General features: G+C 36.0%; 1 protein-coding gene across 3 annotated transcripts in view; it reads right to left on the reverse strand.

The window, feature by feature from the left end:
• BRIP1 (BRCA1 interacting protein C-terminal helicase 1) overlaps nt 1-13,574 on the reverse strand; it is a 63,044-nt gene that overhangs the window by 13,293 nt on the left and 36,177 nt on the right. For all 3 annotated transcript variants that reach the window (XM_035889533.1, XM_035889534.1, XM_035889532.1), the window contains exons 15-16: nt 7,276-7,435; nt 6,401-6,522 (exon numbers count right to left, since the gene is read on the reverse strand). In XM_035889533.1, coding sequence (XP_035745426.1) covers nt 6,401-6,522; nt 7,276-7,435 — 282 coding nt within the window. The remainder of the gene's footprint in view (nt 1-6,400; nt 6,523-7,275; nt 7,436-13,574) is intronic.

Below are 13,574 nucleotides of genomic sequence, written 5' to 3' on the forward strand. Positions count from 1 at the left end.
CTCCCAGTAATAGAATGAAGAAGAAAGTAAAAATGGCTCAGGTTTAGACAGGCATTAACATAGACAGACAAAAAGAATTGATCACTTTTTCCAAATATTTAAACCATACTGATGCCAAGTCATCTGAATATGGTTCTGTGTCTCAAGGCTTTTACAATGACTGTCAGATTTGACTGGGAAGTTGTGGCAAAGTTGCTCAGAAACTTTCAGCCTACTAAAAACAATCACATCAACGACAGAACGGTCAGTCTTATATCTTTAAAAAAATTCTTAACTTCACAGGGAATTTTCAAATTCTACTAAAGATAAACACAACAATGACCTTCCCATAAAATGTAACTTTCTGTACCAGTTCATCCATATTTAAAACAATAATTTATTTTGGTTAAGTGGAAATATTTCTCAAGCGATCCAAAGCTATGATGGAATTCATACAGTGCATGGTATGTTTCTCAACTCGGGTTAAGCATCTAAAATAACAATCATTCTCTTAGAAATTTTTCCTTTCCTAAAATATGGTATGCAAGAAATGAATTATTTCAGCAACCATTTATCCAACACAAGATTCTTTCTCCTCTCAGTGAAGAAAAAGCATATAGGCTTAAAAATTGCCACAAGGACTAGAAATTAAGTTAAATATCCAGAAAAATGCCATTATTCTGAAATGCTACAAATATCTCAATTTGTTGAGCTCTCAAGAAAGGAAAAAGCAACTTCAGCCCAACAGCTGCAAACTCTTTGTATCACTAAGTTACATGCAACTTAGAAAACTGTAATTGAAATGATGCTTTCCATCATGTTTCCCAAATTATGCTGCTGGAAACAATAAAGGATTTGCCATTGTTGTTCATATTGACCCTATAAGCAGCTATGGGAAACACTTCTCATTAATGGCAAAGTCAGCTACAGTTCTCGAGTAATGTCATTGCACAGAAATCCAAGCCTTATCAAGCTTATTTTCCTTGCACATCTATTGATGTAAAAGGGTTTGACTGCATTTTCCTCTGTATTTCGGTAAAGTTCTCTTAGCTGTTACATGATTAAGTACACTCTACTGTACTACGATCAAAAGCATCTGGAGAGGTGGAAGTGAAGAAATGCTCTCTGGGAAAGTTAGCTTAATGCTTGCACTTCAGAGTCGCCCATTATCAACATTTCATAGCGAGTTTCTTTATTTTCAGGTCCCCAAGGTAAGAACAGTAAATTATGACTTGAACTAAACAAGTCACACTTGGCTCCAAAATCAGATTTTCCTACCTCCAGTTTCAGGTCCCAGAGGTGGGCAGAGGAAATCCTGGTCACAGCCAAAGCAGTCATTTTTGGCTCTGAAATAAATTTTCCTGCTTTACTAGAGCCAAACCCTACCATTGAGAGTACCATAGCTTTGAGCAATACTTTAACATTTCTTTTATATATTTTGCTTTAGCAACCTGATTCTTCGGCAATATGAAACCATTTTCAATAACACAGAATTAGGGTTTTGGCCTCTTTCTTAAATCAGTATTGTTTATTATCAAGTACACTTCTGAACCTTAATAATTTCTTTCTCCGTAACACTGATAAAGTGGTTTAGACTCTTCTCTTTGTGAAAATGAGTGAACGTAAGATACTACGTGCCTAAATTTTTTAAGTGAAACTAAATGGTACTCTTTAAAGGTTCTACAGAAAATGTAACTTATAAAAGCATACAGTTACTTAAGGAGACCAAATGCTTGCCATTTAATACCAGAAGTAGTGACATATATTTAGCACAAACATATGGAGAAAATAAAATTGGATATTATACATCACACTTGACAATGAGTTTCTTGCCCAAGTAAAGACCAATGTCTGGATCCAAAATGCTACAACTCAAAAATATATAACAGAAGTTAATGAATAGTATGTTAGCATCAGATAACATGTATATGGGATTACACATCCTTTTCTGTCACATTATTTATGCTCTCTAATATTAAAGTTCACTGGTATTAGCATCAAGTTACAAATCATAAAATATATTTAGAAAGCAGGTTGATCACAGACAAGTAATAGCAGTGGAGATGAGCCAACATCAAACTGCCAACATAAAATATTGGTCTCCAAAGGTATGATTCTACAAACCCTTATTACTGTGCACAGTCCTAGAAGTATTAAAGGGATTACTCACACAAGTAAAAGCTATGTGCAGGAGTAAGGGGTTACAGAATTGAGTCTTAAGAGGACTTTTGTTAACCCAAAAAGCAGACATGCAAGTGTATTTTCATGCAGAAGTGGAGCACACTTTAGTGATTTAAATCAATCCCAGGAGTACATCATTCATGGATATTCCAAGGGAATTGTTAATCACTTGCATTTCCTATTTTTAAAGGGATGTCATTATTAATCATCTTATCAGTTTCTTTGTTCGGTATATCTACTGAGCACCTATTGCTGTGTAAAAGCAACAGATGTATCTGTGTTCACAGTTTTATGTCTATATAGGTCTAACTTGACTCGTGTCACTGTTCTGAATTTTATTCTGTCTGCTCAAAATTCAAGCTCCTCCCAAAACTTCAAAGCTGGAAGTTTCAAAATTTCCAGCTTTTATTCAGTTTTCTGGCTAGCCTACAAAATCTAAAGAAACACCAACCGACTATATCATAAAGGCAAATGTCTTAGCCATTCTATAAAGTTTAACTGTTTCATTTGGGAACTTAACATATCCTAAAATCCTATGAAAAAGAGAAACTGTACCGTGTTCTCCAATGTTTAAAAATCTGGATTCTTCTAACCTCAGGAGAAAAAAAGAATTCCAATAGAAAAAACTGCTAATAAGGAGAAACATTTAAAATAAAATCAGCCACCCTAAAAGAAAGTCACTCGTTGTACTTGGAAGGGAGAATTCTTATCTCCTTAGTATGGTGAGCACTACTGATACGCTTTGAAAACAGTCCTGAATAGGAAAAGGTATTTGAATAAAATACTGCAACCATTGTCTTCCTTATAGTTGTATCGTAAGGCTTTTTTCTACTGTTTAATCCAAGGAGTATTTGAACATCAGCTTTCACTTTAAAACCCGACTCTATTCCCACCTCAGTTCCAAAGGATTTATATCTGAGTATGAAAGTATGGTTAGAAGATAAACTTGCATCATAAGCAGGATGGCACGAGTATCATTTAGTCCCCTGGCAACTGGGCTTGTGACTTGTGGATTCTAACTGCTAATGAAACAGCAATAGCCAGCCAAACTCCAACTGGTTAGGAACAACAGGTTAAGGTTTAACTATAGACAATCAATTGTCTATAATTAATAAAGAATCTCTTCATTGCAGGCAATATTAATAACTATCTGCTACATGAGAGCACGGTTCATAGCATCCCTTCCAAACGCTACAAGTTTCATGCACCTTTTTTTTCCTCCTTATTGACAGAGTAATATTCCTTCAGTTCTACGAAGTTTTACTCACTGAAGATAACTCCAAAGCATTTAGAAGAATTACAATAAGGTGTACAGGAATAAAACTTTGTTTTCCTTTCTAAAGTTCAGGTAAGGTCTCTTGGGTCTAGGGGGACTAAAGTAAAATACAACAATTCACATTTGCTAAACACACACAGACTATTAAAAATAGGACATCACAGTGGTTTTATAAAGTTAATTTTTTTTTAAATGTAGAACTTACTTTTCTGTACCCTTTTGTATCACATTTGTTTCATTCCATTCTGGGAAGCACTACTCTTGGATCAGCTCTCCCAGAAATATACAAAAAGAATAGTTTCAAGTGAAAACTGGCATCATGTGTGTGTTCCTCACCCCTTTTCTTTATTTTTAATTTTACACACCAATCTTCACTACCAACAGCCAGTTTTCCCCAAAAATATAATTCCAATTCCTTTCCTGAGCTGACACGCCACTGAAAAAGATGTTTGATCTTCCAAATTTCTTTTGTATCTATGCATACATTTCTACAAATCTACTAATTAATCTTCTTCAGTGAACAGTGTGGCTATCCTTCACACTATCCTTTTGCACCCAGTTGACAATCTGAGCTCAACTGGTAAGAGAAATGTGCATAAATCCAGAACTTTTGGGGTATCTGATAAACCTAAAGCCCCGGACAACGCAAAACTTTGTTCAATTTAAAGGGAAGTACTGCTAACTGGAGATCACTTTGAGTCCCAGTTCTTCAGCAAGAGACACGTTTACAATAAAAACTATTTCCCCTAGCATTATTCTAGGAGCATTGCCATGCACCAGACAGCTCCTCAAAGCTGATGCTAAGAGACTGGTGCATGCCCTCCTCTCATCCAGAATTGATCACTGCAGTGCTTTGTGCATTACCATATCTAAATATACACACTCAAACCTTTAGCTGCTTGCAATTTGGCAGCTCATTTTTCTATCCCTACTTAAAAATTTAAGAGACTTTCTTCAGTCTAATTAAAAAAAATAGTTCAGCACAACACTGATTTTTCGGAATTTAGTTATCAGTAATGGGATGTACTGCCTGTGATTCTATTATATTACACATTTGGTTGAACTCAAGGTAAAAATCAAATACGCTATTTTAATCTTAAGGAACATAATCCATTGTGAACATAATTTACTCTTGACACATGCTTTTCAATTTAATTTTGTGTCATTCAGGACACAAAAATATTGACTTTCTGGAAATAATTTGGAGTAAATTGTAAGAGTTCCAGCCATACTACCAGCCAAGTATTTCCAAAGTTATCATTTCAGTACGTGCTTCTAAAACAAAGCATTTCTAACTCCAGAAAGAGTGCTAAATATTCTTTAAATGTAAATGTTTTTATACTAAAGTACAGTGTATTATATTTTAGTAAGACAAAAAAATGTTATGGCTGAATAAATGTTTCAAGAAAGTTATGCAAACATTGAAAGAACATTGCACTACGCAGCCACCACTAATATAATCTTACTAGTCCTTATAGGATGTGGGTTTTTTTCCACCAAGGCTGTAATTAGGCACACACTGCAGACAACAAAGAAGTCTTTGGTTGTTCACCTAAGCTCATAACACATCTCTCCAACCGAAGCAGAGTCAGTTTGGGCTTTCAGGTGCCAATCTATGGTTTTCTTGTTTGATTTGGCATTACTAATAACCAGAATCTAGCTGTTCCTGGTATTCATTTGATTTGTGATACTTCACTTTGTTTCTTACCTTCACAAAGTAGTCCCAAAAAGCTCTAAAAGGTACACATAAGATAAAGCACTGATGGTGGCTATTATCCCTGGGAATAGTTGTGCCAGCAACTGGGTGACTACCTAAGTGGCACACGCAGACCACTAAGAAGTGAGTGGTCTTACAAGCTAGTCAATAATAAATGTTCTTTTTCAGTAAGTAGAAAGAAAATCTAGAAAAACATTTCTCCATATTCATTGGCTTTCTTTTCCTTTATGAACGCCTGGCTTCAACTGTGAAGTGCCTGTTCTAACAGAACATCCACCTATCCGCAAGACAAGTCCTGTTGAAGTCAAAAGGAAGGAAGCATTGACATGTGTAATTACACAGCAGTGCAAGCAACAGGATGCTACTTTGGCCACCTGCTGAAAAATACAGAGTCTCAAATTTCTTTAATTGGAGGTACTTCAGAATACTATCTTTAGAAGGCACTTAGAAGTTTTTGCCTGAAGTTAGACGAAGCTTGAGTTATCAAAAAGTAACGTCCTCAGTATCCAAGAAGAGGTTATGTTATGTCATAATTTCATACCTCAAAATTTCAAGCTAACAGAGCAGCATTAACTTGGAAAAGATTTACAATTCTACTCTGTTTAAGTGGGAAGTGTCACACACATACTTACGCTAAAGGTGGCAATAGGGTTTAGAACTGTGACATACTACAGTCAATGATCTAGTGTGTGACATACATTCCTTCATTATATTACTATTTTACACCATAACTATATTTATCCTTCCACCTATTTTCTGAAATAATTTTTTGATCAACCTGAATGCCTTATTTTAAAGTAGTATTTTCCTAGCATTTATCCTAGACCTTCACAACCAATTGCCCCACCACAGTAAGTCAGGAAATAACTTCATTTCTATGGAAATGACATAAGTTTTGGTATATGAAAACAGGCAAGTGAAGACGGAAACATGTACTCTCGCTTGGCAGAGTATGAAGTTAATGAGCATTTTAACAATGCAATAGCCTTCACTAGCAATGTCAGACAAAAATTTACAGTACATCTAGCATGATATACATTTATTTAGAATGACATAAATGAGCTCACAAGACATGCTATGCTGTTCCTCCTCTTACCTGTGGAGAAAGTAACTCAAAGAATTCAAATGGGATTGAGGAGAGTCCAAGGGTAAACATTTAGAAAAAAAAAAAAAAAAAAAAATCTTTGTGTACATTTGGTGTTTTCAACATGACAAACATTGTACAACTCTTTCAATTGATATCCTACCTGAAGGTCTTTCACATTTGGAAACGGAATACCTATGGTTATAACTGCACGGGCATTCTCATCACAGAAATCCAAGCCTTCACTAACTTTTCCTCTGCATACAGCTACAAGGAGTGCTCCATCTTGAACAAGCCAGAGAGGAATATACAAATCATTCCCAGAGGTAAACTGAGTATCAGAAGAAAGCTTCACCAACATATTTTAAAAATCTAAACATAATATAGCATAACACACTGAGTATCAGTCTGGAAATGGTGAGTGGATATAAAATTATTTTGTTAGAGGGATGAGATTAATTCCCCTTTGACCAATAATATTATGATTTTGAATACCAACTAGCAAAATTATTTTGCACCATATAATATAGTGGTACTTAATTATGCAAGAACAATATGTATCTAGTACAAAATTTTAAATCTTAAATTTTGCACTCCAAAAATCACGCTATTTATTTTTTGATGTACTATCATTCTTTGTTCTCTATATTAATATTTAAGTATTTTGAGAATAAGTGCTATAGTGGCTGTAATAGATGGCAAATCACAGTTATGCAATGTAATACAATTTTGATTCTTTCAGAAGCCACTCTGCACCCTGTCGGATGTGTAATTGCACACTATTACACAGCCCACTGCCTCTTGAATATCACTATTAGGATTAGGCATCATCCTGTACTTCCCTATATCCTCATGTAACAACACAAATAGCAGTTAAGCTTCCTCATTTATCACAATAACTTATTAAGCTGAGGTTAATTTAACTGTTTATGTACACTTTATTCTAATTGTTAGGCAGTTTAAGAATCCCTCTTTTTTTTTTTTTAAAAAAAACTTGAAGAGTCTGTATCAACTATTTTGTATGTCTGAAGAACGTACCTTTTTCTCCTTTACATCTTATTGCATCATAGTATATTTTCAGCAGTTCATCAAAATCACTCTTTGCCCCTCCTTGAGGCTCTGCAATGACTGTCTTAACCAGCTCCAGGTTTCTCCACAAGCCAGTGTGCATCCAGCGATCTTTTAATTTGTCCAACAGCTGAAAAAAACCAGAAAAATATGGAAGAGTTGAAATGAAAAGTCAATCACTCAAACTGCTCAAATGAAGCACACAAAGGCATTTATTTTAGTGAAATTATATTACTCAGTTTTTGTATTTATTAATACAAGTTTCCCTGCCATACACTGTTGCACAGCTACGCAACACTTTGTAAACGTGATGGCCACCAATTTTGCTAATTAGAAAAGTGCAGATTTTTAAGTTATCAAAGCAAAACTCTCTAAATCTATAAGAGCGGTCACTAAAGAGCATCTTCTGGTCTTCCTCAAAGCAAGAGAAATATAATTCAAAGAAAAAAATCAAAATTACCCATATTTCTGATTACCAAGTAAGAGATCCATAAGTAAGAATGGAAACAAATGCTAAATTAATTTGAAATTATCGTATCTTAAATTTCCACAATATTTCAATATTTGAAAATTTACATAGATAAGTTGTGGGAGGAGGTACTGATGTAGGATTTATCAACGGCCACCTCTGCTTCTTGAAGGGCCTGTCAGCTTTGTGATACCTACCAGGTTCTGAACTGTATGTATTTTACTCCAAAACAGTATATGTTCAAATTTTGCAAGCAAGCATGAACACAATGAAAATATGTATTGCATTACAAAAAGCAAAGTCTAAAATTAGCACAGAAACAAGTCAGATGGGTGGGGGTAATTTTGCAGTTAGCAGACATTGCATGCCCTTTTCTCATCAATTTCTAGACAGTTTTATCAAGACAGGGAGCAAGTAAGTCACTCCTTCGACTGACATGTTTGTCTGACAGTGCACAGCGTTGCCCTCAAGACAAGAGCAAGACAACCAACACATCTGAGAAAGAACTGAATAGATCTGGTTCAATGGACAGAAGTAAATACTTCATTTCACTCCTTTTAGTGTTCAGTGATCATTAGTGCGTCACTAACTGTTGTGCAGTATTGTTACTGGGCTTTATATGTACAGAGATTTTAAATTCACAGATTCTGTAATGAGGGTTATGTTCTTAATTTGTCTGTACTTCCCTCAACTCCACTCACTGAAGCCTTTCTCAGTATTTTGCTTCAGGCTATAGAAACTGCTCCATCTGGAACCTGCATTTGCCCCAGTTCATTGCTCAAAAAGCCAGAGCATCCCTTCACTCCAACCCGCTTGCCTTTCTGATGCACTCCAGCCACCATCTCAGGATCTCGAATGGTTAGATTGTTACAAAATTCATCTGTCCCATGTCCAAATATACAGTTTAAGTGTTACTGTGAAGCAGAACTAACGGTAACTAATTGTTATCACATTTGAATTTACAGGGAGAACACTTGCAAATTCACAGGAAACTTGACAAGAGCCCTTGTGTATTCCATGTTCTCAACATTAAAGATCTGAATTTATTCTCTGACATTTGGATTGGTTCCTTCTGAGGTACATGTGATTCAGAGGGGACAAATACTGTGTTATTCTGTAATTTTCACCAGCTTTGTTCAAGCCTCAGCTTACTACTGATGAGATGCCGCTCTCAAGCCAGCACAGAACAGCTGAGTGATGAACAGTAGGCAAAGTTTCCTACACATACAGATGTTACTGTAGAATAAATCACCTCTTCTAAGTGTGTCTGTCCTACTGTTGTCCCCTTTTCTACCAACTCTGTCATTTCCTGGCAGCATCCTGTCTGTAATCTCTTTTATATAAAAGGTCATAGTACTATGCCTGAGCAATGACTGCCCATCTTGCCATCCACAGCCTGCCACTGCCTTCAGTTCTTGGATATGATATGGAGATAATTCTGGTAAAGAAAAGAATCAAACAAATTATGCCTCTAAGTACATCCATTTGGGATCTCTTAGAGCTGCCAGTGGCTGTAATATTATTAGCTTTCCAGATTTCATTCTCCCTTCTGTGAAACTAATGTCTGCCTGGGCATTCACTTAGCAATCTACGCTAAATTCACTTCTAGCACTGCCTGCTGTTTACCATGCATGGCAAAAGGAGGCCAGTACGATAATATAGACAGGATATATTTGGGTATAACTGAATTTGACATTTACATACATAAAACTATCCATGCTTTGACTTCTAATGGTCACTGGCCCCTGACTTTCTCCTCCTCCTATCAGCTCAGCGGCTGAAATCAACTTTTCACAAACACACCCTTATGAAGTGTTCTTAGCAGAAAAAATGTTTCTTATTTTAAGATAACCAAAGTCTGTTGATAGTCTCAGAAAGGTCAAGATTCCTTACAAAAATTACTTAATCCCTCAATTCCACTGTATTTCTCTCATATATTAAAGAAGTATAACTTCTATTCAGTCAAAAAGATGGCAGCAGAAAACCTTCCTCCAAATTCTTAAGAAAACATCTTTTCTCTTTTGTGGGTTACCTAGCCCCTCCGGGTAAGTATCTATCAGACCATAATAGCTTCAGGTTTCTTGTTTAATTGACAACAACCGTCACAATAGAAAAATCTACAATTTTTGATGGAAGTGTGTGAATTATTAATGAAAAGTCTTTGGCAAGAATGGAACAATTCATTTAATTCACACAAAAGCTATTACCTCTTCCAGATAATGGAGTTTGCTAGATATGGAAACTTTCTCGTACACAGAAAAGTATGCACAAACACCCACAATACCCATGCTATAGGCACAGACACTGAAACAACGAGAATTATGGAAACGACTGAACACAAATAAATAAAATATAGAACACATACATGCCTCATAAGAGCTAGGAACCAAGTGCAGGTTTCTCATAAAAAATCATTTCACTTCGGGTTGAAAAAGTGCAAATGGGAGCAAGATATAATGCCAGAAATCACAGGAAGCAACCATTAATGCCCACAGTCAGTCACTTTTTCTACCCAAGGGAATAATAGTTTCTGCAGTGGAAGGTAGTCTGTGTATATTTTATTAAATCCCTTAAAAATGGATTCTCAAATGGTTTATTAACAAATGGTCTTCCTCCAGAAGAGCAGAAAATCTTGTTAGAAAGAATCTGTCATCCTCCCACGCACTGAAGGATGTTTACTTTGATAGCTTTTTCCTTTTTTCCCTTTCTACAATTTAAAGACACCTGTAAGCTATGATCCACAGAGCTCAGTAGTTAGATTCCCCATTTGTCTCTGTCAGCATCCCCCTTTTTAGGCAACTTCTGAAGCACTCTTGAATTTTGGGAATGAGGGAAACTATTTTCTCAGCATCTCTTGCCATAATGTTGCACTCCTAGGCAAAACCCTCTCATCCTGTGCCCATGAAGGACTTTGCCCCTTTCCATTTGCTGCTTCATTTTATACAGTGCCAAAAGTTACATTAGGGGTTTCCCATGTCATGAAGCAAGACCAAAGACATGTTTAATGTCTTTTACCCTAAGGCAAGTTCATTGTAATTTGCAGCATCTTAACAAAGTTACACACTTAAAAAAATGACTTCTCCAAACTTTTTTCATCTTGTATTTTTTCATCTTGTTTCTATGTAATTTTTTTTTTTTTAATGATAAGAAGCTTCATTTTTCACTGATATTCAGATATGAGGGTAGCTGGGGGGAGAAAGGAAACAGCCATTAGATTCTTCTTAATAAAAATCACAGTATTGGCACCACTGTTAGTGCAAAAAGTCAGAGACTCCCGAGGGACTAACATTGATCTAAAAGCCTTTTCCCATGCAGAGCTCTTCATGTGTTTGCTACGAGAATTTTCTTTTTGAATAAGCACTGCTTCAAATCAAAGTGTGTCTCCAGTGGGCTGGAAACGTGTTTGAAGGGTCAAATAGAAGTTCTACACGCAGTCAGCACAAAACTTCAGAAATGGAAAACAGACATCTATGGCTAACCCAGAGGCCGACTTACTCCACTCGACTCCGTTTTGGAAGAACTAAGAGGGCTATGCTACACTTGGGACTAAAAGGGCAGTCACGTGCAGAAAAGAGGGTTAGCATCCAATCCACCAACATGTAGAAGCAACACACAAAGACGTACAGTGCTGCTGTAATGAGGTTCTCTTACATCATCTTTTAAGCATCAGTCTGTTACCGCACATTCTACATACAACACCAAATTCTACATTTATGTGAGATGGAGGGAGGAAGAGGTCGTGTCAGTTTAGAAGTGGCTAAAATCTCATAATACAAACATTTGCCCTTTAATTTCAAGGCTACGTTACATGGTAGTGTGTTTTGGTTTTTTTTTAAAATGTAATCTAGACACATGCATCTTTAGCTCATTTCCAGCTATGGTTTGAAAAACCTGAAGTGTCTCATGAAACACCAAGTGGAAAAGACTGGCCTGGGCCGTTCCCTGCTGAATACCTACAACTGCTTATCGGAAGTATTTCCAAAGGGAATCTAGACTAAACTAGAACACTACAAACATGGAGATTAGGGACTTCAAACATGGAATAAAGGGATCCCCCAAGGCTCTAGCAGATGTAGAAGAATATCCTTTTGCATCTACAAAACTGAAACGCATAATTTTATTTTCCTAGTACACACACTAGGGAAATTACAGATTATCTCAATAAACAGTTTCTTTTTCTATGTAACTTTGGAACTGCCTTACGGATTTATTCTTTTTAAATTTTGTAACACTACAAACATTTGAAGAAGCTACAGAAGTATGTGTGTGCATCCAGCTGCACCTCTCTCCACATACAGGACGAACAACTGTTTCAGCAACTGTCATTAGATTCAGAGAGAGACAAAAGAACTGAGAAGAGCCCAATTCTGGTTCTTTCACAATCTTACATTGTGAAAAAGGCCGTAAATTCCCCACGTATGCAAAATCAACCACAAAGTAAGGAAAATTTATCCAAAGGCAATTCCAACTGCCTAGAAATCCAGGTAGGATGAGGGAACAAAACTAAAGCCTACTCATTTAAATAAAACAATAAAACTTTTTCCAACACATGGTGTTCTAATTTTAAAATGAGTGAGAAACAGGTATCCCTGAATATTTTAAACATACATTAATAAGATCTTATACCTTTCCAAAGTATGCAACACTTAATATCTTACCAGCATTTCAATTTCAATAACACATTATAAAAGAGAACAAATACATCGTAAAAGAGACCATGGGAGATGCAAATCTGCAACTGATGGATATTGTAAGTGATTCAGTAACCAAAAAAAGCTAAATAACTTAGAGAAAGTATACCAAACATCTAACAATAAAATTTAATAGTATTAAATAATTTTTGCTCTTTGCAAAATTTTTTAATTAAAAGTTTTTCATCTACCATGAAGAACAGGCACGAACTAGTCTTTTAAAAACGTACTATCCAAGGCAGACCTCACCACCAGTGTGCCTAACATTTTACATAGCTTTTCTTTAAATTTTATACTAAATGTAAACATAATTTATACCTTCTTCAGTACAGAAGACATTAATTTCTGTATCTTTCCTCTCCTTTCTTCCACCGAGCTCATAAACTCTATTTTGCTTCAAGACACTGAGTAACTCAGTCCTTCAGTGAGTGCTTTTATCTTATCTAAGAGGAGGCAGCAGCAGAGTGGAGAAGGCAGAGGAGTGCAGATATCAAATTTATACATTGAGTTTAAGCAAATGTTTTTGCTTCAATGCAGTGCTTGTATCTTGGCAGAAAAATAACAGGTGTCAAACCCAAACAAATAAGAGGCTTTTTTTCCCTCTGCATCTATTGAAAAACATTACATTCAGAGAGAATGTCAAGAAGAAAGGCAGTTTTCTTGCCTTACTACAAAATGTTTCCCATCATTTGGACTGTCTGCAAAAAAAAAAAAGAAGTACAGGTTGCTTTATATATCATTGGACAACTCAACCTGCATCTGCATCAGCTGCCTCCTCTCTTCAGTGAAAAAAAAAAAAAAAAAAAAAAAAAAAAAGTCTATACACCCTGACAGATCCTTCTGCAAATTTAAGCTATTAGGATGGAGGACACCATATTTTCCACTAAAGTAATCCTCTGATGATCTCAAGGCACAGATGTTTTTATAATGTACCTAATTCCATAGGTATTGCGTTACCTTTAATAAGCTTCCAGGATGATGCAGTTTGCTGAGTCAGCTGGTTAGCTACAGCTGTAACTTTTTGTTCAAACTACTCTCCCCCTGGTCTCACAGCTCCAGTCTGTTCAGCGTGATGGTTAATTACCTGCTTGAATGTTCTACTTCTATTA

The sequence above is a fragment of the Egretta garzetta genome, unplaced genomic scaffold (genome assembly GCF_000687185.1).
Source record: "Egretta garzetta isolate BGI_Z169 unplaced genomic scaffold, ASM68718v1 scaffold112, whole genome shotgun sequence".
In the NCBI taxonomy this organism is placed as follows: Eukaryota; Metazoa; Chordata; class Aves; order Pelecaniformes; family Ardeidae; genus Egretta; species Egretta garzetta.